Raw genomic sequence first — 26,849 nt, 5'->3', positions numbered from 1 at the left:
GCCCCATGTCTGACTTTTAAAGGCCAAGAAATAGGAAAGAGAGATTGTAGAGATATAAAAACATTTCAAGCAAAGATCACATTCCACAACAAGCTAGGACAAAATACACTTCACCCCATAGATTGAACCAACAGTTTACAATCCATAGGGAAAGACAGGCCTCATTACACACTCATACCTGTGAGCATCATGTGTGGTTGATGGCTTTTTTTCTGCAGGAGTTACTGGGGGATTCACCCTGTTGTGGGGTCGACTCTGATGTGTCTCTTACCCAGCACTGTGAGAGCATAGTCTGGAAGCATCCTTGTGTTTTCTCCATTGCTTCTGGAATAGCTGCATCAGCGATGGTCACAGGGCAGGACAACCAGATACTAGTAGATCCATGTAAAAAGTCATTCAACAGCCAGGAATTTTCCCTCCGAAGAACCTTCTTTCTCCCTAAAATTACATTTTTGTGTGAAGGACATATTTTGTAATATTAGAAACTACTTATTTATTTATTTATTTCCGCCTACCTTCTAGGTTTTTTTACAAACTGCTATTTTTCTAAGTAAGATCTTACAATGTGTCAGAGCTGACTATATCATAGAATCACAGAATGGTTTGGGTTGGAAGGGACCTTAAAGCTCGTCCAGTTCCAACCCCCTGTCACAGGCAGGGACACCTTCCACTAGAGCAGGGTGCTCCAAGCCCTGTCCACCCTGGCCTTGAACACTGCCAGGGATGGGGCAGCCACAGCTTCTCTGGGTACCCTGTACCAGCGCCTCAGCACCCTCACAGAGAAGAACTTCCTAATAACAGGTCTAAATCTCCCCACTGCACTGAACTGAGTGGTGTAAAGTAATGGCCGAGGAGATCGAGGCTATATAACTCGAAGGGAAGCGCACATTAAACCCCGGGCACAGCCACCGCGTCCCTGCGGGCCGGGGCCTCCCCGCCGCTGGGTCGGGAACAGAACCGGGAGCTGTGGGCGTCCCCGGCCGGACTGCGGGCGGAGCCCGGCAGGGGCAGGCCTGGCTGGTGTGCCCGGGCGGCGGGGACAGCGACGAGCGCTCGTCATGGCGCAGTACACGAGGGGTGCTGCCTCCGTGGCCGTCATCCGGCTCCGCAACCCGCCCGTCAACGCTCTGAGGTAACGCCGGGCGCCTGCCATTTCCTGCGGCGGCCGCTCGCGCCCGGCCCCGCCGCTCCTCGCCTGGGCAGGGGCCATGGGTATGGAGCGGCCGCAAGCTCGGTCCTGTGGCTGGCCCTCCCGGGGTGAGCGGGGTGGGGGGTTCTCTGACTGACTTTCATCTTGTCCTAATGGCCCGCCTCTCCTTGCCGGTGTGAGGCCCCTCCCGGCTGCAGGGCAGGCACCTCTGAAAGCGTCCGCCGAGGACTGCAAACACCACTCGGGTACCTGCTTCAGAGAGAGCTTAGATCTCCCTTGGCAAAAACCATGCTGAACTTTTCCATGACTTCTGCTCTTTGTTATAATTTCTAGTGGGTTTCAGTTGGGTTTTTTTCAAGGTGTCAGGCTCACCAATCTGTGCTTTCTGTCATCTTCCCTGGAAGCTGTTCAAAAGCTCAGTGTATTTCTCATCTTTAAGCATCAAGATGATGTTTCCAGCAAAAAATCGCACTCAGCAGTGTTAGCAGTTCAGCTGCTTCACCCTGACATTCCTTCAGAGCTCGCAGGTGAAAATCAGCCTTTCCTCACCCGTTTGATACTGTTGTAGTCGCCTGCCCCACATGCTCCATGTACCTGCTTGGCAGGTCCCTGCGCTATCCAAGTGAGCACAGAGGTTAGGACAAAGGGCTTTGTAGAGAGGAGACATGGTTCAGCAAGAGAAGCTGGCACCAGGATTAAACCACGGTTAAAGGCTATCAGAAGCAAAGGCAGTTCATTTGCTGTTTAAAAATTATTAAGGAATTGACCTCTAAATACTGATCTTGGTCAAGAAAGGGCTCAAGCGATTTCAGACATGAGTCAGTGATAAGACAAACACCAATCCGTAGGAGCCTCTGAAATTGTAGTTTTTCATGTGCTTTGAAAAGGGCATACATGATTATTTTGCTTTACATTATTTCTTGGAACGTGCATTTTAGTTCCTTTAGCTCTGAGTAGCACATAGATTCTTTTTAAGCAGCTGTAGTTGAAGAGCTGTTCTGCAACAGTGAACATAGTGTCTCTTCAGTGTATATTCACAAGCCAAAAAAAAATCCACTGCGCTTACGCTCGACTTGTAAGCAGAAAGTTTGTTAAAGAGAAGCCGAAATAGACAACAGCATGAATAGGAAATGCAATTTGCTCTTCTGTAGCAAGCTATATTGGTCTGCTGTAACTGACAATGCTTACCCTCTTGTTGCAACACATTTACACGGGAAATAAGATCATTTTTTCACGTGCTGAGATAATTATGATGAGAAAACAAACTTGGAGTGACTTGACGAGATTGGCTGAACTGAATCCCAGAACTGCAGGGTGCAAGAAATCCCTCGGACCTCCTGTACCTAAGAAAACTTCCAGGCTGTGCCCACAATAAACTTTCCATCTTTACCAGGAAAAACTGAAATGCAGAGATAAAGAATCATTGGGAAAAACCTTTAAGATCGTCAAGTCCAATTGTTAACAGTAACATATACATGCTTAAGGAATCTCAACTCTGCCTGTTTTGAGAAATCCTGGAGAGGACACAAAAGTTGCCTTCTGCCTTCAAACAGCAACTGCATGCAGCTGGACAACAGCCTCTTTAGGACAGACTTCAGGACAGGTAGGAGCCTCTCCTACCTGTTACTCTTCACCTCTCAGTGCCCTCACAGCAGGATCCAGTTCTGACAAACCAAGGGTAACAGATGATGTGGTCCTGGTCCTGTCCCCCAACCCCAGGAGAGAGAAGGAAGAGCCTGGCAGACTTCAGATTCATTAAAAAGGCAGTTTCCATTGAGTGCTGTATCTTCAATCCCCCCCCAAACATATCGTGATGCCCATACTCTTTTATCTGCTGACAGTCCCACAGCACGAAGGCCCCAGAGAGACCCAAGTACTTACTGCACCCAGTAGGCTCATTCCCTTGTGATGAGCTCCATAGCACCATAGCACAACCTAAGATAGGACTGCTGTGCCATGTGTCCTCACAGCTTCTGCTCTGCTAGCATTGGTGCTCCTGGGGCTGGCAGCAAGCAAATATGGCTGAACACCAGCAGGTTGGTTTAGGTTGGTTTTCAGCCAGTCTAACTCTCGGCATCAGCTCCTTGTGCCGTTGCACGAGGAGCATGGCTGGCACGAGGGACTCAGTAGGAGTATGTGGGGAAGGATGGGAACCTGCGCAGCATGTATTTAAAACAGGTAAGCTGCTGTGAAACTATAACGTGATACACGCCTGTGGTGTTTTATCATGTCAGGGTAATACCTGTTTTAGAAGGGATCCATAATTATCTCATACTGGCCATCGGGTAGTTTTTAGCCAAGACCTGGGTATAGCTAGGAAAGGTAGAGCACTCTGATCCTTGTGTGTTCCTCCTGCTGCTGCATACTTTATGTACTGGACTGTAGGGGAGCAGGTTTGTGGTTGCTGTTGGAAATGTCTGACTAGGTAGGTGATAGCCAGCAGCGAAAGCTACAGACAGAAGCCATGTCCTGCAATCCTGAAAATTTAATTTCACAGCAGGCACAGATGCTTTCTAAAAGGCTGGTGAGTTTTTGCTGCTGTACTCAAGCCTCACCTGTCTCTCCCCATTCTTTGTGGTGCTGTTTTTCCAGCTCCCAGGCCATCACACTGGCCATTAGCACTTTACAGCCACCGATGGGTAGGAATTAGCTTTCTCCTGTCTGACACCATCCACTGCTGTGCAAATACCTCCAGGGCATGCGTTCCTAAGAAACATATGCTGACTTGTGAATCTGCACCAAATTTGGCTCCCAGACTGACTCCCCTCCAAGCTAATCTTTCTCTCCACCAGCAGAGGTGGCATGTGCCAAATTTGATTTGTTTGGAGGTTTTTTTTTAACTAGTTTGGAGAAGTTTAGTATTCAGAGATCTGCATTTATGAGACCATGGCGTAGAGAGGAGAGATTTAGATATGCAAAGAACTGGGAAGTTTTGAGGAACAGACATGCAAGACTTGTAGGAGAAAGGACCAGCCACACCTTATTAGCAGAAGCAGGATGCTGCACTGAAAATGAAGGAGGATGTGGAAGAGGATTTCCACACTACAGCTGACAAGTGTAGAAAAGCTCCAGAGCTGAAAAGATAGGACATGGGATAGGGAGTATATGTGTGAGATTATATAAAGTACAACAGTGTAACAGTCATGACTGGAAAAGGCTTTCCCTGACTGCCAGGATTGTCCTTCTGACCCCAGATGAGCATAATAGTAAGAATATATAAAGGAGATAAGAGAAGCTGCAACTTCAGATAGGTTGCAGTGATGTGTGATAACCTGTGTTGGACTGGATCAGCATCTCATCAGGATGAGATGCAGAGAGAAAATTCTGGGATGTAGTACATGTCTGCTTCCTAGAACAACTATTCTAAAACCCCACAGAAAGGATGCCATTCTGGGTTTGGCCTTAATTTACGTGCATGACTCCATTCAAGCTGTGTTAGCTGCTGTGTGACAGCAACTACTACACAGCTGGATCTGACACTGAGGGAAGAGAGAGGTGACCAGGTAAATCCAACACAGGAGTACTCAATTTCAAGAAGAGAATTATGTGAACACTCAGCAGTTAGTTCAAACAGAAGCACTCCAAGAAGCTATCCAACAGTCTAGAAGCCTGCAACAGGGGCGGAGGGTGGATTGATGTTTGGGTTTGGATTTTGGGGGGAGTGTTAAAGTTTATTAGAAGCCCATGCAAACTGTTCAGCCAGTAAGCGATCCAGTAAAAGCCCTGCATGGTTTGATGAGAAAGCTGAGACAAATAAGGAAAAAGTTTAATTTTTTTTCAAGAAGTGGAAAGCTGACTCAAATGAGGAGAACAAGAAAGCCCGTAAAACTTGACAGGAGAGATGCAAACTGGAAAAGAAGACTAGAAAATTATGAAAACTGGATCAAAACATGCTAAAAAACAGTAGCAAAAATTCTTCAAATAAAAAAATGTCACCCAGGACAAACTTACAGGATGCTGAGCTTAAAACTGGCAATTACAGTTGAGGGAAGGGAGCCTTATCTTTGATAGTTCTGTGATCAGCTCAATGTGCTGGGGTAGCCTGAAAAGCCCACAGAATGTTGGCTACTGTTGGAAGCAAAGCAGAGGACATCCCTTTTCTGAAATATAAACCATCTTAATTGTTGTGTGTAGTTCTGGATTTTGCGCTTGCAGACGGATATAGGGACAAACTAAAAAGGGACAGCCAAGGGATGGTGCACTGCATGAAGAAAGTGGACTGAAAAAGCTGAGAGCCATCAGTTTGGAGAGGAAAAGGCTGTGGGAGAATAAGGTCAAGGTTTCCAAAATCATGAAGAAAGTAAATAAATTAAAGGCAACCAAATCCTGCAGCAGTTGTACTAGGAGACTAGGGGCATTTGATTAAACTAGTAGGAGATTGTTTTAAAACAGATAATACGGAGCTTGCTGCCACAGCAGCCTGTGGAGGCAGATGGATCAGCAGAATCAGAAAGGGATTAGGCAAATTCACGGACAGCAGGTGTATGAGGGATGCTGGAAAGAACGTGCATAGGCGTACATAGCAACATTCCCAATACAGTGATTGTGGATGTTGGGGGAAGTGCAAGAGGAAAGGACCACACCTGCATGTTTTCCATAAACAGCATTTCCTACTGTTGGATTCGTCTCACTTCTTTAAAGGTGACTAAGTAAATTTTTGGAATTCCTTTAAAATTACTCTTTTTTTTTTTAATGAAAGTAATTCATTTCAAACATTCACAAGTCCTATTAAAATCTGAAATTATTCAGGTAAATAGTAAAACCTTATTACAAATTTTGCACATCATCACTGCAATGAGTTTTATGCAAAATAAAAGCATGGTGTGGTCACCTACAAGAATATTTTCTTACCCTGGTGTGCAGGTGTTCTTTAACAGCACCTGAGGTGTATTTCTGATAACTAACACTGAATCATCTTGGCAGAATCACTTTTCTTGCAACCAGAATGGTATACATGGGGGAGCTGACTAAATAGCATGGGATTAAGTGTTGCTTGAAATGCATGGAATAAGTTTTACCATTGTTACTGTCGAATGCAAGACACTATCACAGTAATGAAATACTTATGCAGATTATGGTGACTTTGTTTCTTAATACTCTAGCTGTTTGAAGTTGTGATACTCCTGAGTATTTTTATAGTTTTACTGTCATACATCTTACTATGATGCTCTCATCAAAAATTACACCTTTTAATACCAGTTACATGTGAGTTACAAAGCAATGCAGCCTCTGTGTTGGACTGTAACACACACAGAGGCAAACATACTGCTCCATCTTTGGAGAACAAGAAACTGCAAAAAATCTGATGTGTCTTCTTGTTTTGTCCCACAAAAAATTCTTACTGGGGAAAAGTTGTATAGAAGGCAAAGAAATATTTTGCAAGTACAGTCTCAAGTTATTCTCTAGCAAAAATAGTTTTGTTGGGTTAATACGGGCCAGGTAGGTATTGAACTGTCACTTTGTGGCAGCCTTGATGACTAATTTTTCTTCTGGTAAGTGTGCTGTTTAAATGCTAAGGGCTTGTAACTCATTTTCTACATAAAATCCTGAACCTTTCCTTTTAATGCAGACTAACCTTTCATATAAGCATTTTGCATCTACTGATCATGTGCCTGCAAAAGACACAAATTCTTTGATTATTGCTTCCTGGCTGTTCCTGACAGAATTATGCCATTTTTCTACACAATATTTTCAAATCAGTAATTTAATTTGTTTGGAATCCTGGTACAGATTCCCCCCCCCCCCCTTGCACCATGTTTTGTAAAGTTTAATGACATTTCATAATGGTTTTCCCTTTAAGCTTCCATCCTCTAGGTGAATTTGGTATTTCTGGGGCCTGGCTCTCCACTGGTGCAAAAATAGACCTCTAAGAGCAGCAAGCACTGGGTGCAGCCTGTGGGTCCTCCTCAAATAGCAGCAGCCACTGCATCTGATATTCCAAAGGGAGATAAAATCCAAAATTTTAATACGCATTTTTTTCTCCCACAGAATATGAAACCATTTATTAGAATTGGGAAGGCTTTCATATTCTGTTACACAGAACTATATGCACTGGAAAGACCTTTACCAAGTCACCTAATAGTTTTTCTTTATCATGGCAAAATTATTCTCATTTTAAGTTTCAGCTTTCAGAACCGTTACTAATGCCAGACCTCAGAGTTGCCTTTGATGTCTGGATGAAGTAGTTGATGCATAGAGTCATAGAATAGTTAGGGTTGGAAAGGACCTGAAGATCATCAAGTTCCAGCCTCCCTGCCATGGGCAGGAACACCTCACACTAAACCATGCCACCCAAGGTTCTGTCCAACCTGGCCTTGAACACGGTCAGGGATGGAGCATTCACAACTTCCCTGGGCAACCCATTCCAGTGTCTCACCACCCCTACAGTAAAGAGCTTCCTCCTTATATCCAATCTAATCTTCCCCTGTAATAACAACACTTCTCTCAGTCTCTAGCTGTCAGATCTCAGGGCTCCCACTGATCCTTCTGTGTAGCATGGCCTTAACCAGGCAGCAGCTGATGCTGGACACCTCCCTACAGCCAACAGCCTTGATTAATAGACTGCTAAGAGCTTCTCTTCATTTTTGATTTTGAAGGAGGAATATGCAGATGTTGTCTGGCAGGATCCAACACAGCTGGCTTACAGGAAATTTCTCAGGCCCCCTAGATTTTCCTTTTCAGTCTGTGGATTTCCACTTAAATGCTGTGAGCTTTTGCACATACATATGTGCAAATACGTGATAACCCACCCTGGACACTCCTAGAAGCATTACACTTAAGTACAGTGATTTTTTTTTTTTTTTATCTACTTCATGACAAGCTTCCTTTTTAGATTAAATGCCTTCAGACATATTAAAATCATGCACAAACTAAGTATGTGTCAGGCCTTCCTATCAGTTAATTTTAATTAATACTCCTCCTTCCACTGGGAATCAACAAAACTCTGCTCCCTTTGCATCAGCTACCAAGCTTATGTGTGAAGCTGGGCTTACGGTTTGCAGAAGATGTAAGAACAGAAGCTGTATTTATAAAGGACTGGCAAGCATCAGTGATATTCTACAGCCTCCAACCCCTTGTGGCTCAGATTTTCTGAATCAGATCTACATATATAGTATTCATACACATGCACACAGAAAAGTCTCACAAACTATATATACACTTACATACTTACTAGTGTGTGTTTATGATGTACACACAATTTGCATTAATATTTCTACTAATAAAGTGTTAGGTCTTAATGCTTCTATTTTTACCTACAGTCTTCTTTATTGTCACTGTCTTCTAAAATGGGCTATACTCTCCATGTCCATCCATCCCACACATGTACATGGAAATTAGTTTCTAAGCTTCAAAAGTGAGATGAGCATGAAGTCAGGTCAGATTTTTTTAATACCTGATCTGTAAAAAGACTATTTATACTTTTACTATTCCATTTTGAAGCTTGTTAATTCTTTGCTGGCCATATTCACTTCTTGTGTCTATGGAAATATATTCAATGAGACAAAAGAAGACATTTTATGTAGTGTTTTAGGCCCAAATTCACTTTGTCAAGATCCCACACAACTCTTAAGTCCAGACCTATAAACAGATCCACAAGGTGAAAGCATTATAATCGTCAGCACAGCACTAACTCTGTGTCAGGTGTTTGAAAGATAGCTTTCTATCCCTGGAGCTTCTTTCCCTTTTTAAAAAAGTCTTAGATTGTCAGTCGCATAGCATTAATTAATTTTAAATTATGCTAAACTGTTTTCCTGAAAATCTAAATGTTTAATTCATAAAGATATTTTCAAAATAACATTTCCCTGTGCTGCTTACTTTTGAAACAGCAATGTCATAGTCAGAAGATGACCCTCCAGGAGGTAAATGACAGGTCAGCAGTCATAAACTTGTTGAATTTTGGCACGTGGCTATAAAGTAAGTGGGGAACTAATGAAAGGATTCACACAGGGAGGCAGTGGCAGAAGGCAGGCTAGGGGAGAGATATGCTTGGACATACAGCTCATTTTCACTGGAACGGTGTTTATGACAGACCTCTTGGAAGGGTAAGGTACTCAACTATTACTCACTGAATCTCTAATTTCTTTCAGTTTGACAGTTCTCCAGGCATTAGAGAATGGCCTGAAGAAAGCAGATGCAGATCCTTCAGTGAAAGCTGTTATGATTTGTGGCGAAAATGGGAAATTCAGTGCAGGTACATTTTCCATCAAATATACCCTGAAAAAAAAGAGGAGACACACACCATGTCTGAAGATTCTTTGCCTCATAACACTGCTGATAGAAGTCCTGATTTGGCTGGAAATGGCCATAGGACAGTGGGCTTTTTCTATTCTGCTGTGCCACAATTGACATGGGGCATATAACAAGCTGGCTCAAGGAGCTAGGGCTTCTTGAAGGTGGTCCCAAAAGGGGCTGATTCCTGTTAATCACTTTCCTGCCAACAGCCTCATTTGCAAGGACTTGATCATCTGCGAGCAACTCTGATTGCACAGAGGGACAGACTGTTCCAGTCACTGCCTTGCCCACTAATTCCTCTTAATGTCTCTATTCTAATTTAGGAGCTGACATTCGAGGATTTTCTTCTCCAAAAAGCCGTGGTGCTGTCTTGGGCCCCCTTGTATCTCTCATAGAAAGGAGTGAGAAGCCTGTGGTGGCTGCCATCGAAGGCATTGCCTTTGGAGGGGGCCTGGAGATAACACTTGGCTGTCACTATCGGATTGCACATGTGAAGGTAATGCACACTGTGAAATAGAGAGGCTGGTGAAGGCATCAGGAGCCATGTACGTACGGCTGTGGACAGGGTGGGGCAACATACCTTTCCTGGGATCATCTGCCTGGAGAAGTGGAGCTTTATAGCTACAGGATACAGGTCTGCATGGTCAGAGATTCTTCACCTACAGCATCCCCCTTGACATGCTTTACTATATAATTAACTTCAAGTCATTTCTAAGTATAGAATTGATCTGTAACTAATACAATAAGATGGCAGCATAGAAACTCCAGTAACTGAGTGTTAAGTTGCCCTAGGTCTCAGGAGTTATTGTCTATATTCTAATTTAGATGGCGGTATCGTACTGGCTTGTGCAGTGTAACTTTCTCTTACTTATTTCTTTTAACCCAGCCCTGTGAATTTTGCATTTCTTCCTGCTAGTGGCCTAGTTTCAATAGGTAATTGAAACAGCATTTACAGTTTGATTCCCCCAAGCTCTGGGCCCTCAAGGAGCACTCTGACCAAAAGGCAGTTTTACAAGTCTTTTGAGGAATGAACCATTTTTGGGAGGTTTGTTTTCTTGAATCCCTTCATTCAAGATTCAGGAATGCTGAGCTACCTTTTAGCAGTGCATGATATCCCTGTAGAGACTCTTCACTGATAGGGCCATCCCCTCACTCTTGCAATGTAAATCACTGTTTCTCTGTGACAGTGTAGGTTGCTGTAACAGCATAAAGAGATAGTCTGCATCACCTTATATGCCATCTAAGGTGGGTACCACAAGTCGTGGTCTTAAAATGACTCCACATCTCTTAGGAGCTCAATGGGAAATATGCAAACGATTTTTTTTTTAAACGAAGCAACAGAATCTAGATAGATTTTTAAGAGAAGACTCCCACTTACTGCTGCCCCAGCTTCTCTGCCATAACTCTACTAACTGTCAAGTGCACCAAGAACCATTTGAAGGAAGATTAGGGAAGGGTTCAGTACTAATTTTCCTTTACTAAACTTCCAAGAATTTGGGTAGGGAGATATAGTGAAATCAGAGTGCTCCCCAGCATTTGGTAACAACTTGAAAGTATTAGTTTACACATGTCAATCTGAGGAATGCTGTTGGTCCCACAGCTCTCCTCCAGTGCTGCACTAGCGCACATACATCTCCTGAAAATTGATGTTTTTCCTGTGCATTTGTACACAGGTTGTTGAAATGGTCGAGTGGGCTTTTGTCTTAATGTCTTGTGTGGCAAAAAGCAAGGATGAAGTTTCTATGTAGAAGTTTTGAGGCTTCCTAAAGGAGCAATGTATGAATCAGATTTGCCTGTCTTTCCTCTATTCTGCTCAGTTTGTAGTGATCACTCTTTCTAATCAGATTTGTTGTTGAATTTGACTTCATTTTAGGCACAGTTGGGTTTACCAGAGGTCACCCTTGGGTTGCTTCCAGGTGCTGAAGGCACTCAGCGACTTCCCAGACTGATTGGGGTGCCAGCTGCTCTGGATATAATCACTACAGGTAAATTACTATGCCTCAGCCCTGCTTTGTATATAGGAATATAGCATTAAGTCATACCACCAGCTTGGTCTAAGAAACATGAATTTCTTCTATCTGTGTAGCTGCTTTGGTTGAAATTCAGCCAGCTTCCACTAATGATGGGCTAAGGGATGAATGCACATGCTTCTGAGGCATGTAGTTAGTAATGCATTTTATGTACCTGATAATAAACATGTCTAATATTTGAAGCCAGCTACACATTAATTGCCCATCATGCCCCACTGTAGTCACCTTATTTCTCTTTTTATCACAGGAAGACATATTCCTGCAACTGAAGCACTGAAACTGGGCTTGGTTGATGAAATTGTGGAAGAAAACACAGTCGAGGCAGCAATTCACTTGGCAAACAAAGTGATTGGTGAGGAAACAATTGTAGCAATGCCAAGAAATAATTGGTGATGTTTCAGGGCTGGAGAGACTCAGAACAAAGCCCACCAGTTTGTTCCAATCTATATGCTCCATTCACTGAGTTTTGGCATCCATATAAGATAGAATTAATTGCAGAATCTGTTTTATTTTGCCTGAAGTGGAAAAATTAGATGCTGGAAAGCTGCAGGAATTCAAGTAAGGATACAGAAAATAGATATATATCAAGTCCTCCTGCTTCTTGATTACGTATCCAAACTCACATGTCCCTCTGGGCTGCTGCACTCCACTGATTTGGGGGAGTATGAGCTCTTTCCATATATAGTTTCGATCACAGCTGGTACTGCATGTATTCTGGTTGCACCATCAATAATGGCTGATCAGAAATAACTTTCTCCCTCTAGTGAAGGGGCTAGCACATCCTCAGCCCAACTTAAAGAGCCATGAGTCCGGAAGGGACTCTGTCCCTAATGCTTAAGCTGCTATGTAAGAAAATGGCCTGTGGAGATGGGAGGGTTGTGGAGAGAGATATACCCCCACCCACAAAATCAGATTCATTGGAGTTGATACAAGAAGAGGAACATTCCTTGTGCAACATGAAGAGCATCACTTTGAGAGGAAACAGGATATTTTTCCACTACTACCCTTCCTTGTACCTTTGGAAACAGACCACTGACTTCCATCAGGATTTCATCTGGAGCCCTGCCACAATGGCATGCTTGCATGGTATTTTGGGGCTTCATTTTTATGCAGATTTGATGACACAAGCAGTCCTCTTTTCTCTTTCCTTATATATATTGAGACTATTTAAATATAATTCTTTATAAAGAGTGATGTGCTTCTCTATGGCTTCTAGGAAAAACAAAGATATTTTGGTTCACTGATTTTGAATGAGAACTGTTTCTCTATCTGTTGAGAGAGCAGTGAAATATTGCTACTCTTCTGGGCAAATGAACTCAACAGTGTTCCCTTTGATGTACCCTCTGGGCTTCTCAATGATGCCCTACATAAGATCTGTACCAGTACTGATGGCAGCCATAGTGTATTATAAAATGAGTAATGGATACATTGCTAGAGCTGCAAACTAGCAAGAACTCTGGATTTCAACAAATGCCATGTAAAATTGGGTGGAATTTAGATGTTTGTATGCTTATTTCTTCTGTGACAGACATTGTGCACTGGTTAACAACTACAAAAGTCAACTTGACCTTAAAGGACAGCCTCAGGGTTGAATCATCACTATTCCTCAGTGTAACTATCTTTCTGGAACTTATGCCCTACTGACAAATTCCTCTTCTGTAGCTTCATCTTCACTGGGAATTGTCACTACCAAGAAAAGATCCTGAGAATTGTATAAGCATTCAAGGATCCTAGCTGGATGTTCAGCAGGTGACCTGTCCCAGTCTTACTCAGTATTAGTGGTAAATTTTCTGTTTATTGCTGGTTTTAGTTACTCTAGTTAAAACGAGTAATGTCACTTGAAAGTGTTTCACATCACACTGTATACCAACTCCAGCAGGACTTTAAAAATGCTTTCAGATCCTTCCAAAAGCTTTACTGGAATTGGCGGTATGTGCTTTAATAGTGAAAATACTGGAAAGTCAGCTAGTCTTTACTTCTTTCCTGCCTGGAAAGTTTCTCATTAGACCTTGCAGAAGGCCTTGAAAAGTTTCAGTTCACAATTTAGCCTCAGGTTACCTGATGATTTGAAAGAATGGTATACCCAGAGTCCATATGTTCCTTTTGAGTCATTCCTAGCTTTGGCCTTTGCCTAAAGTTAATAGAATTCTCCTGCCATACAAATGCAAACCAGCACTTTTCTTTCTCTACATCAAGCAGAAGAGACTATAGGCTTGCATAGCTGGTCTGGGTTTTGTTCACATTATGCTCTGGTTTGATTGAACATTTTTCAGATAATCTTAGTGTAACACAGAGTTGCAAAAAAAAAAGCCATCACAGAAGCCCACTGTCTTTGTAGGGCATGCAGCATTTTGTTTCCGAGTATCTCTTTCTTTTTTCAATATGAGGCTAACAACTGCAGTTTGGCTAAATAACTAGCTTTGTCACCAATGAAATTTCTATTCCTGGGAAGGCTGTACTGCAAGAGGAGTCTCAAAGAGTCAATTCAGAAATTCTTTTCTCCTAAATCTTTCTCAGCACTGGAGCTGCAGTATCTCATGGCAAGAGAGCCAGCTCAATTGACTGGCCTTACTAAAGCAAGGCCTTGATATGCAGTTGACAGAGCTACCTTTACAGTAGGTATGCTGGGAAAACATCTTCATCCTTGCATTTTTAGGGGTTGTTTCTAATGAGGAACACCTTCAACAAGAATTCGTAAACAAACCTGAATAAGAGGTTGTAGGGATACACAAAGACAATTATGAATTCTAATTGAAATTCTTCATTGAAAAACAGTAATCATATATTGCAGATAGGAAGCAAACACGTGTTCCTGGCCTTCTTCAGGCCAACTGGCCTCTTCACTTTTTCACTTCTGAAGGCATTTTTTAGAAGGAATAGACAGGAGCTAAATCCTTGGAGACAAGGAGAATGTTCTTTCGTTGGATGTGCTTGGTAATTGCTGCTCTAATTCAAAGCTGCATTACAGAATTTATCCACCTGATGGCATCACAAAATTGAAGAATTGCTGTAATTGCTTATGGTAGGCAGTAGCTTGCAGTTTACACTGGCCACCTCTTTCTTGCTGTAGTCTTCCTCAGCTGGAGGAGAAACTGGCTGATGGTCTGCCGCACAGCACCCTCTTTGAAGCTCTCCCTTCATATATAATTATGCCTTGCTTTCTGACCAGATCTGCTCATTGACCTGTATCATCTTTCTCAGAGTACAAAGATATCAATGGCTTGCACCAAAGAGCCAAGGAAAATCAGTTCAATTTAGACTAGCTCAGGCCCCATGGGTATTAAACTGTGCATGGAAAGATGATTGAGTTTCTTACTGTAAGCCACCTAGGAGTAACTGTGGAAGAAGCATGTGTTTCTTCTGAGCCTCATAGAACCCAAAGGAGTAACAGATAGTGCTGTTAGGTAACTGCATACTTTAAATGGAGCCTGATGGAGAAAGGCTTTCAGTTACCATTGCAAGGGAATATGTATAATACAAGACATTTTAATCTCTCTCCAGGGCTCATGATTCTGGCTGCCACCTTCTTTAGCCCGAAGATCTAGCAAAGTGCCCCTTTGACACAACCAGAGCTTGTGAAAGGTCTGACAAACTGGACTGTTCTCTGCAGGCCTGAGACCACTGTAAGCCTGAGGAGCAGGGGTCCAGTCTCAGCTTTGTTTCAGAAATTAACAAGCAGTTCACTGCACCAAGACCACCATTAGGCTAACCCTGTCTCTTGCATGGGAAGTCCTAGAATATCCCAAAGGTTTACAACTCTGGGATTATGGCTGGGGGGGGACGACGGGGGACATGGTTTATTGCTTTAAATAGCACAATATTTGATAGCTTACATGTTGCTTTCACTGATAGAAACATTACAGACTTGATCTGCCCTTTGTGACACCTGTACTACAAGCCCTAGTAAAACAAAGCAGGTATCTGTGCTAGCTCCTGTGCATGGATGATGCTTTTCCCTGCAGCACAGATGTCTGATACTGTTCACATTCCTGCTGCTTTGATTTCAGCAATCAAGCTGCACATGTCCCACACTAATCTCTTCTTCCCAGGTTTGGATACAGATTATTTTTTTCCTGTTCATAAATGTCCTTGATTCTTATTAGCATTGCAGAAGCATAGACACTGCATGGATATGCTGCAGAAATACTTGGCAAAACCTTATTTGTCTTGCAGCTGATAAGGGTTATATTACAGGACCCTGAGGAGTGTTACTTTTCTTTTTTACTCTGAGGAATTGTCTCATGTCTCCCATCACTATTTGTGCTTACAAGTACTATTTACTATCTGAAGACAAAGCTTAAAGGCTTCCAGCAGTATTCCTTTTTTACTGGTCCTTTCCATATCAGAGATGTCCTATGAAGACCCTTGATTTGTCCAGTCTTAAGTGGCCTTCCAGCCATGAGATCTGCTTTCTGGGACAAACTCTATGTTTCCTCGTGATGAAATGAAATCCACTATTTATGTCCTAAAGAAAGGACTGTTGATAAAAAGCGCTTCTGTGTTAAAAACACAAATTCAGAGGAGAAACAAAAAATCCCAAAATGAAGGAACATTATCCTGACTAAATCCTGCAACACTGGCAGATACAAATTATATTCACTGTCAATGTGAAAGCATTTTTATGAACTCTGATTAAAAGGGAAGCTACTTACACAGTGAGGGTTCATATTTATGTTCTCTAAAAGGCATAATTAAAAAGCCTGAACTCTGAAGACCATTATTTCAGGAAGTCAGTATCTCAGCTCATTCAGGAAACTCATATTTCTGTTTCTCTCAAACATAACTCAGTTTTGGAGGAAGACCTAGGGTCAGGACATGTTCTTTGAGTAACTATGATTGCAGTGCTGCTATTATTCCAGTTATTCAGCATCCTCTGTATGATTTCCTGCTCCCAAATCTTTTGCTGATATACTGGAACTCCGGAACTTTCCTAATTCAGACAATAGGAAGAAAAAGGAGCTGGATGCAATATGCCACCTTTGAAGGAAGTGTTCTCCTGTTGCAGAGCTCCTCTGAGAAGCTAGGGCAATGAGGCTGTATAGCAGAGAGTTTCTCAGCATAAGGTTCTCACTGGGGGGGCCCATCCACCACCCTGCTTTGATGGCAGTCTTGGGTGCTTCTGAGAGCAGCACTGCAGCAGTCAGTGCAGTAACACTGCTACACAGTTCACGGTTTAGATGTGGCTGTGATGACAGAATTGTCTCTATGAAAATGTTGGGGTATTAAGGGGATACATCCTGAATTTCTCCTCTTGTTCCTCCATGGTCTTTACTGAGGCAAGCTGCCATTAAGAGCATAGGAACAGCCTGAGTATAGACAGATCAGAGATCTCGTAGCAGGCACCAAGGTTGCACTTCTGAAGAAAATGGAGAAGACTTTGGCCTCTGAAATGTAACTAACTTCTCTCAATTAAAATCCTTTCTAGGTATCACCATAGCAACCTCTGTCTGTAATGAGACTCACATATTTATGTGGCTGCTTGATTCACCCCTTGCTGACACAGAGGCATGAACTCTCCCTTGTCATTCATTTGCTCCCCAACTCACGCTAGGTGAGCTCTTGGTTAGTCCCAAAGTGAATAGAAAGACTCCTGAAGTCAGTGTCTATTTCCCAGTCTCTTATAGATGCCTGGGTCAGGACACTGGCTGGAATGTATCTGGCTAGCAAAGTCCATTTGGCACTGAGTACTAAACAATACTGCAGGAAAACTTTAGTTCTGAAGCTAATAGAGCAATATGAATGTGGCAGCTGGGACTGTGCAGTAAGAGAACTGGAGAAGTAGAGGCACTCTGTATAGCTGAGAAAAAGGAGAGAATTACTTCTTTGAAACTGAAATCTTACTTTTTTGAAGTCTGAGAAAGGACTTGAAAAATTGCAATTGTCACAGCAAACAGAAGGCTAAAGAGGAATGACAAACACTTTAGTTCTAGACCCAGATCACTGTGCCATGCAAGCCCCATTGCACTGAGCTGATGAGGAGGAGGCAAACTGCATTCTCAGTCTATGTAGAAACACATGAATATCCATAGTGTTCCAAATCTGGATGCTTTGGTCCGTAACTCAATTTTTCTACCCCCAGGCCAGCCACTGGGACCCCGCAGACTCAGCCTGAAGCCAGTTCCAAAACTGCCCAACATGGAAGCATTTCTCCGTGAAGCTTTTCTGAAGATGAAGAAACGAACCCATGGGTGTCTGGCTCCAGAGCTGTGCTTCCAGGCGGTCAGAGCTGCCACAGAGCAGCCCTTTGCAGATGGAGTCCAGAAGGAGCGAGAGCTGTTTAACATCCTGCTGACCTCAGGCCAGGCACAAGCACTGCAGTATGCTTTCTTTGCTGAAAGATCAACACAGAAGTGGATAACATCCAGTGGAGCTTCGTGGAAAACTGCTTCCCCTCAGCCCATCCACAAAGCAGCTGTGATAGGTAAGGGAATGGGAAAGCTGAGTAGCTGCTAACTGAAGAGCTGAAGTAGGATGAGTATAATTGGGCTTTACTCATGGCAGAAGGCTGAAGTGGGATTCCCTAGTGATCATTTGCCAAAGTCACTGGTACCCATCACAGGCAAAGATACTCCACAGGTGACATGCAAGGTTGGAACTTGTCACTGCATTGATAAGCTCAGAAACTGAGATAGTAAGTCACATCCCACTAGATTGTTATATGATGCCAGTTCTTTCTTTCAGCTTCATCTGTGGACCATAAGCAGTCTGTTCCCTTTAAAATACTGCTGTGTCTAGTCCTGGCTTTGTTCCACATTATAAGCAGGTTTGCACAAAATTCTCCTCCTCCTGGTCTAGGTCTGTACTGCAAGTGCGTGTGCACAGTCTCTCTCAGGGATGTATTAACACAAGAACGTTTTGACAGCTGTATTTTAAGAAGATTTCATCTCACTGGGATCCACTCCTGCCATTTTGTAGCCCAGCAAGATAATGCCTTCATTAATCTTTTATAAGAGCAATTTAAATAAAACCTTTGATGCACTGCTGAGATTAAAAAAAAAAAAAAAAAGTATCTTTCAGCTCTGCCTGTTGATAGTAGCACTCAAAAAATCGTTAGACATGTAATGGAGCATTTGGAAAACACCCATTCTGGTTTAGAGAAAGCTCACCAGATAACACAGCTCTTTCCTGGGTACTTCCCAGGTCTCTCGTGCCCTTCAACATGAGCTCTAATATGAACATTGTCAGATTGTTTCAAACCACAAAAACCTTTTTTTTTTTCCTTTTAAAAAGTTCCCATCTCTTCATTAGCTGCCATATTGTATTTTTAATCAAAATGGTGTTTAAACATTGGTCCACCATTCTTGCGAGGAGAATCCATGGCTCTTACAGCATTTAGGTAAAGAGTCATGAATTATTGCCAAGTTTATCATATGGTTTGAAGTGCATAGCACTTCAGACACATGCAATCCCAGACATGTCAGTCCTGCAACATGTGCTTTGGCAGGAAGGGCTTGTGTTGGGGTTTTGTAGGAATGCTGAGGTGACCAGAATGGGGATTCTCTGCTACATCCTGATAAACCATGCCAGAAAATACATTTGCGGAGTCAGAGTGACCATTTAGCCAAAAGGGCTATTTAGATCCTATCTGCTTATGTTGGTGATGTAACTGAGCTAGAGGGAATTCTGTGGAGATATACAAACAGGTTTCTGAATTCTGGTCTGAAATTGTGCCAAACTCTACCCCCAATTTCAGTGATTTTGTAGCTGGTTACAGACAATGCTCAATTTAACACATAGTTTATTTATTCTGCAAAAAGTAAGTGCTTTGATACTTTTGCTGCAGAGTATGATCTGTCACACTGTGAGCATTTTCAGGGCTCTGAACTTGGCCAGATTTTTCAGCACTACATAAAACACACACAGCCAAAGTGGGAACAGTATTCCAGGAATAATTATGCTAAGACCAGGTACCAAGATGTTTCTTCCTTTTTTCTACTTAGTATGCTAAAGGTAACAGCCAACTTTCATGTTAGCAGTGTTCAACACATCCTGTTAATTAACTACTGACAGGAAGCAGCTGCACACCAGGGATGGGGAGCCAGTGGCAGTAACACCTCCAGGGCGGACAGAACCATAGAACCTTTGAAGCTGAATGTCTTGTTGTGCAACCTCCCATCTCAAATAGGACCACCTAGAGCCAGTTGCCCAGGACCATGCCTAAACAGCTTTTGAATATCTCAAAGGATGCAACCTCTATGGGCAGACTGTGCCAGTGCTCAGTCATCCCACAATAAAAAAAAGATGTTCAGATAGAAGCTCTCATGTTTCAGTTCATGCCCATTGCCTGTCACTAGGGGCCACTGAAAAGAGTCTGGCTCCATCTTCTTTACACTTTCCCCTCAGGTATTTATATACATTGGTGAGATCCCTCAAGCCTTCCCTAGGCTGGTGTCACAGCTCTTCAGCCTTTCCTCATGAGACACTCTTCAGTCCCTTAATCATATTAGTGACCCTTTACTGAACTCACTCCAAAAGGCTCCAAATCACTCTTGTACTAGGAGCCCAGAACTGGGCACAGTACTCCAAGTACAGTCTCACCATTGCTAAGTAGAGGACAAGGATCATATCCCTCAACCTGCCAGTAAGGCTCCTCCTAAACCAGCCTAGCATACCATTGGTCTTTTTTGCCACAAGGACGTATTGTTGCTTATAGTCAACTTGGTGTCCCCCAGGTTTCCCAGATCCTTTTGTGCAGAGCTGCTTTTCAGAAAGTCAGCCCACACCATATACTGGTGCATAGGAAAACTACTTCCTTCCAAAGTCAGGGGCTCTGCACTTCCCCTTGCTGAACTTCACGAAGTTCCTATCAACCCATTTCTCCCTCTGGATGGCAGCACAACCCACTGCCGTACCAGTTATTTACAATAGCTGAGCAAGATCAAGCCGGGCAGACCCAGAGATCACGGCTAGTATCTAGCAGAAGTATAGATGATCAAACAAAGCTCACGTGATGGTACAAGTCCGAGGCAAAGTTGATAAGCCAGTGTGCAAGCTGAGGTCTGGCTCTACAGTATCCATTGCCTCCACACCCACAGCAGGACACCAGAACTCTTCCAGCATATCTTAGGAAGTAAACAAAGGTCAGGGTCTGGGCCTGGGCTTAAATGGGTCTCTGATGCCCGTGGGCCATGCTTCACCTGAGTGAAGGCTCCAGGTGTAGCTGGTCAGGGTCATTAAAGTTTATCAGTGCACTGAGGGCCCTGACACTTACCAAGACTCCTAATGCCCTTTCTGAGTCACTGCTTACAGTTATAGCTAGCTTTGTTTATGCTATACTGTTTATGCTAAGTTCATGTTATACTTTATTTGATACGTGACATCTCCTGTTTTGGAGGTTATTGATCACCTCCTTTTAACTCTGAATCCCACACCATATTGTGTCACTGCTTTGTGTCACTCCTTTCTGCCACCTGTGCTTTTTCTCCTCCCCCTGGAAGGTTTTCCTCCTGTTTTGCCTTTTGATATTGTTGAAATTGCAAGTCTGTTAGTGACAGGTGTAGAACATGTCAGCACAATTGGATTTTGTCTTTCAGGATGCTGTAAGAAAAAGCCATTCTCCAGCCAGTACCATGCTCTACAGTATCTCATAATTTTACATTCTGGATCTTAAATATATTCTTGAAGCATCAGAAATGAAAATCTTAGGGATGTTTTTTGAGCCACTAACACCTTTTAAAACAGTGCTGCTCATCTGTGTAGGTACTGAGCCTAACTATGTGATCCAGGGCCTCTCAATTTTCACTGCAGAGAGGGGGCAGTCAGAGAAAGATGTTGTATAAATTTTGTCTAGTCAGAAATCACACAGACCCCATTTTCCAATAGACAGTGCTGTGTTGTTTCACACACTAAGACCATGTTGCATTATGTTGCTGCTTCCATCTTTTTTCACTGCATGATGGGAAGCGACTGCAAAAATCACAGTAACTTCCTTCTCCTTCAGTACATTTTCCATATGTATAGGGGACCCAGAGTATGAAAGCAGTGCCATGAATTCTAGGGGAGCCTTGCTTTGTGGCACTTCTGTCTTTCTATTATTAGCAAAAACTTGTTGGGGGGAGCTGGCACATAGCTTGCTGACCATGTCTTAATGTAGATTCAACATCAAGGATGATCTGTCATTTCTGTGGGCATACTTGATACACAGTATTGCTGACGACCTGGCAACCATCCTTGTGCAGTGCGTACTTCCCAGCAGGTGCCTTTGTCTGCAGTTTGCTTGCTGAAAGATTGCTAAGTGGGTAACACCCAGTTATATGGTTTCCCTCCTGCTCTTAGCCTAGCTGTCTTTGAATGTCTTTAGCCACCTACTTCACTTGCTGCTTCTTGTTCTGAACACTTGGCTCTCATCTCTTTCCACCTTCTCTGGTTCCTTGTCGTGCAGAAGCAGAGTTCTTTTCTGTCCCTCCTCCTGTCCCATAGCTCCCTGCTTGCCATGAGTATCACATTATTTCTGCTTGAAATTAATACCCTGAAACAGAGAAAGAAGCACTTTGCAGCAGCAGCCAGCAGCAGTCCAGCACTGCCAACTGCTCATTGTTGTTTTTAACAGGAAAACTGGAACAGTCTTTGCATATTTTTACCAATCTATGAAGTATTATTTCCACTGCCTGGCATTGTAAAGTCCAAATATTCATTATAGTTCAGAATATGTTTTTCTCTAGTGTGTGTGACTGTACGTGAGTTGCTTTGTACATATTTGCAGATCTTTTGGTTTGAAATTTGTCTTTCAAGTCCTTCAATTAATTTTGCATGGTTTTTTGTACTCTGAGTACCTCATGTGACAGATCAATAATTAACAGTTATTATTCACTCAGCTTGTCTAGCAAATGGATTTGTCATCTCCAGATTTGGCCTGAAATTACGCGGGTTCCACTGTGGTTTTATTTATGTGTCAAAGCTACATTTCACAACAAAAGACCAAACCCAGGATGGCTAGACACTGTTTTTTCCTGAAGCAGATTTCAGTCTTCCTTTGAAAGATGTGCCCTGTGCATGGAAGAGGGCACAGCTCTGAAAACTGTTCCCTGTGTGAAAGATAATAATATAGGGGTGGTTCTTTATGGTTTGGGGGAAGAGAGAGCACTACTGAGGAAGAAAATGGAACATACAGTAGCAGTTCTGCAGTAGTTCCTGTATGATCTGAGCTGAACATGAGACATTTCCCTTTCTCTTTCTTCTGTAGCCTTCTAGACATCTGAGTCCCAGAGATTCCCTACCATTTTTTTCTGCTCTAATATATTCTTCCCCAAGATCACTTGACTTTAAAAAATTGAAAAGGGGAGTCCTCTGGAATGCTTATTTCCCTGCTGCATATCCAAATCACTCCTTAGCTTTACAGCCCAGTTTTAGAAAATATTTCCAGGGGAGTCATGCTGTGCAAGCTCTAATGTAACAAAACCCTCGGAGCTTTCATTACTCTCTCTGCCAGTTTCATTAAACATCACTTCATACAAGCCACTGAAGAGTTATGTTTTAAGTAAGTTGAGAGACAGCTTTTCTAGGTCAGAAACAAGCTTGGCAAGCTCATATCTTATCTATAAGCCTATTCCTGTGGCCTAGAAAATTAAGTACTACAAGCATATATGCCTGTCTATCATTGGATGGCTAAAACTTAGGTGGGAGTACTCATACTACATGTGGATGAAACCAAACAGGGAAATCAGTTAACACCACTGCAGAACTTAGGCTGGAGAACCTCTGCTTATGGAAGAGGTTTGGATTTAGGAAGAAGCAGAGTGTTCATATTGTGAGAGCACTGCTGAGATTTCAGTCATGAAACTGACACAGAGAGGAACAGGAGTTGATAAGGCCGAGGATGTGTGCATTATCTGTTTACAAGGGCTTGGAAAGTCTAGGGAGAAACCTGAGGTCTCCACCCGGGGAAGGAAGGGACTTCAAGAGGGAGCCATGTCAAACTACAAATACTTTAGCTTTCTATCTAAAAAGAGCCTTAAAGAGGGGACTGGGCTTAGCGTGTGTACACGAGGTGGTGAGTTACCCTCCTGCACTGTCTGAGAAGAAAGCAGCTCATAAAGCTCAACAAAGACAGGGAAAAAAGCTCTCTCATGAACTGTACCTACCATGTCTAAGGCTCTGAGTACTGAGCACAGTGAGAGGAGCTAATTGTGTTTGGGTTTTTCAGTTCAGCAAACCATGGACACTGAAATACTAAGGACTGATTTGTGTTACTCTAGTTTTATTTTCAAATCAGTTTTTAGTAGTAATTGATTGTTAAGTAACATATCTAATTTCCTAGCAGGGAACTTCAGCATTTGCTTGGCAGTGTAATTGTTTATAAGCAGGCTGCCAGATATTGATATCTTATTGTGGCTAAGCAGGGAATGTTCTAATGCCTTGTGTGTACACAAGTTGAGAGTGGACAGAACTAAACGAAGGGTGTGTGGCTTGCAGAAAAACCCACCTTGTTTGAACTTGGTTGTTGGAACTTGTTTAAATGATGACATAATTTCAGCTCATCTTTACAAAGCTGCTTAGACAAATTTTTTAATCCCTTTGTTTCTGTTTATTTGTTTAGCTGACTTCATTTGTAAACCTGGGATTAAAAAAATAATCATTTTTACAGAATTATAACGAACCTCTACTTTGGTTGTTGCTTTATTTAGGATATTCATAATCCTCCCATTCAGATGCTTTGCACTTTTTGAACTAGTAAAATTGTGCTGGCCTTCTCTCACTAGTTTGTATTAACAGTCCAAAAAGTCTCCATCATTGGAGAGCAGGATAAATAGTGTAGGTCATGTATCACAGGAAAATGTAAGCGTGCAGCTTCATTTAATGTAACAGAAGGTAGAGCTGGTGAAAGGGCCCAGAAGGAGGGAAGGGGTCAAGCCACTAAACTCCACACTGGTATTCCTGGGGTATGAGCTGGTAACAGTGCATTTATGGATCTTGGAGAAAAAAAGTACACCTTGAACAGATGTTCAGTTACAGGAATTCTGGGCAAGCACATGAACTGTGTGACTGGACAAGGCAGACTGTGTCTTTGAGAATCTTCAAAGTTGGGAATGGCCTGTGTTGGAGGACTTGTCCTCCTAGTGCCAGTGGGCCCAGTGGGGGGCCCAGTGGGCAGAGATGCCTGATAATACAGTGCAAACAGTAAGCAAAAGGCTACTGGTGTTCCAGAGAGATTAAAAAGGAGATAGGAGATAGAAGATTTTGAAATCTCAATTAAGAACACTGTGTTACTTCCATCCCATTTGACCTGGTAAGGAGAAACATAAAAGACACTAGAGACAAAGTTTAGTGCAGATCAGTGTCGCAGGGTCTTTACAGAAATAGCAGATGAATTTTCTTTGCTTCAAAGATCACACAGTGAAGTGCAGAGGGAAAAGAGGAGAGAGGCAAAGAGGAAGCTTGGAAGGAGGAGGGAGAAACCAATTGTCTAAGCTTTGCTGATATCAAATGCTCTGTATGGGGTGTATTTGCTTACACTAATTTTCTGTGAGTGCCTATAAGGGACCATCTCAGAGGAACCCAGAGGCACTGGTAACCTCAGAGTTGTGAAACTGCCTGCTAGAAGTTGGTAAAAGGGTTGAAGCTGAAACTCAGGTCTCCTGTCTTTGATCCCTAGGTTCTTACTCTTAAGTAATGCTGGTTTCTGTAGGTGTAAAACCTTGAGAGGAGAAGACATGTATCACATGTTCTGCACACACTGGAATGTGTGCATAGTCTTCCACATAGGATTCCACATTTTATCCTGGAGATAGAAAGGAAATACCACTGCCAAGTGATTAATTGTAACATTTTCTATTCATAGTCTCTGACTCTGTCTCACTTTTATCCTTAGGGCTGGGAACAATGGGCCGAGGCATTGTGACCTGTCTTGTTAAAGCAAACATCCCTGTGGTAGCCCTGGAGCAGGAGCTGGAGTATCTGAACATGGGAAGAAAAGCTGTGATGCTCCTTTTGGACCGTGAGGCTATGAAAATGGAGCAGGGTGCCAAAACCCTGGATTTCCATAACCCTGCACGCCTCCAGTTCACTGTGAACTTTGATGCGCTGCGTGATGTAGATCTAGTCATTGAGGCTGTGTTTGAGAATATGGCACTAAAGAAGGAAATATTCCACAAGCTGTCCAGAATCTGCAAGCCAGGGGCCTTTCTGTGTACAAACACATCAGCCCTGAACATCGATGAGATAGCTTCTGCCACGAGCCGCCCACAGCAGGTCATTGGCACGCACTTCTTCTCCCCTGCTCATGTGATGAGGCTATTAGAAATAGTATATGGCCATCACACATCCCCCACCACCATTGCCACTGCTATGCAGCTAGCCAAAGCACTGAAAAAAGTTGGTGTGGTGGTAGGGAATTGTTTTGGATTTGTTGGGAATCGAATGATGTTTCCATATGTACAACAGGCAGTTTTCGTTTTAGAGGAAGGAGGCAGCCCAGAAGCAGTAGACCAGGCTCTTGAAGATTTTGGCTTTAAGATAGGACCTTTCCGAATGTCTGATCTTGCTGGGCTGGATGTGGGCTGGAGGTCTCGAAAGGACCAGGGCCTCACTGGGGCCTCACTGCCTCCAGGAACTCCTGCCCGCCAGCGGCACGGCCATCGCTACAGCCCACTGCCTGATCTGCTGTGTGAGAATGGCAGGTTTGGCCAGAAAACTGGAAAAGGCTGGTATCAGTATGAAAAGGCTGGGGGCAGGATAGCCAAGCCAGATCCATGGCTTCACAACTTTCTGTCCCAATACAGAGACACCCATCACATCAAGACCCACTTTATAGACCAGGAAGAAATCCTGGAGCGGTGTTTGTTTGCCCTCATCAATGAAGGGTTTAACATCCTGGCTGAGGGAATAGCATCACACCCAGAACACCTGGATGTAATTTATATCAATGGCTATGGGTGGCCAAAGCACAGGGGTGGCCCCATGTTCTATGCTTCCACCATTGGGCTCCCTCGCGTTCTGGCTAAGCTGCAGAAATACTCTGAGGCCCACCCTGATGTTCCTGAACTACAGCCCAGTGCCTTTCTGAAAAAGCTGGTAGCTAAGGGGAACCCTCCCCTCAAAGAGTGGATGTCCTTCCTCAGCCACCAGAGCAGCAGGCTGTGATTTCACTGATGCTTGCTATACACATTCAATGGAGGCTGATCTCATGAAACAGATGCTGTAATTGCACTGTCTTTTCCAATCAAACCCAAAGTGCTATATGCTCATAAACAATGTCAGTGACCTTCCTGGGCCTTTGCAGAGAATAGTCTTGGCCAATGTTTGCTTTCAGTTCCCCTCTTGCTGCAGGTAATCACTGCCATCACCCACCCTTCCTTCTCAGCACCAGCCTCACCCACCTTTGCACATTGCTGTGTATATGCCCCTCTCATTTTGTTCTGCCTTCAGGCCTTCACAGCTGTACATCTCTTCTAGTCTGTCTTTGTGGAAGTGAGGGAGCAGCATCCACAGCCCACAAAGCA

General features: G+C 43.2%; 1 protein-coding gene across 1 annotated transcript; it reads left to right on the top strand.

Annotated features, from left to right (window-relative positions):
- Positions 1 to 1,058: 1,058 nt before the first annotated feature.
- Positions 1,059 to 26,541, top strand: EHHADH (enoyl-CoA hydratase and 3-hydroxyacyl CoA dehydrogenase; the record flags this gene model as incomplete). The annotated part of the gene is made up of 8 exons (XM_080624303.1): positions 1,059 to 1,132; positions 9,238 to 9,341; positions 9,706 to 9,878; positions 11,256 to 11,367; positions 11,660 to 11,764; positions 15,420 to 15,461; positions 17,492 to 17,833; positions 25,220 to 26,541. The coding sequence occupies 8 exons, from the start codon at positions 1,059 to 1,061 to the stop codon at positions 26,488 to 26,490; spliced, it is 2,223 nt and encodes a 740-aa protein (XP_080480429.1). The 3' UTR covers positions 26,491 to 26,541.
- Between the last annotated feature and the right edge of the window lie 308 nt (positions 26,542 to 26,849).

This window comes from Psittacula echo (assembly GCF_963264785.1).
Source record: "Psittacula echo genome assembly, chromosome: 7".
Classification (NCBI taxonomy): Eukaryota; Metazoa; Chordata; class Aves; order Psittaciformes; family Psittacidae; genus Psittacula; species Psittacula echo.
Note: the sequence above shows the minus strand (reverse complement) of the source record. Positions and strands in the feature narration are given on the sequence as shown.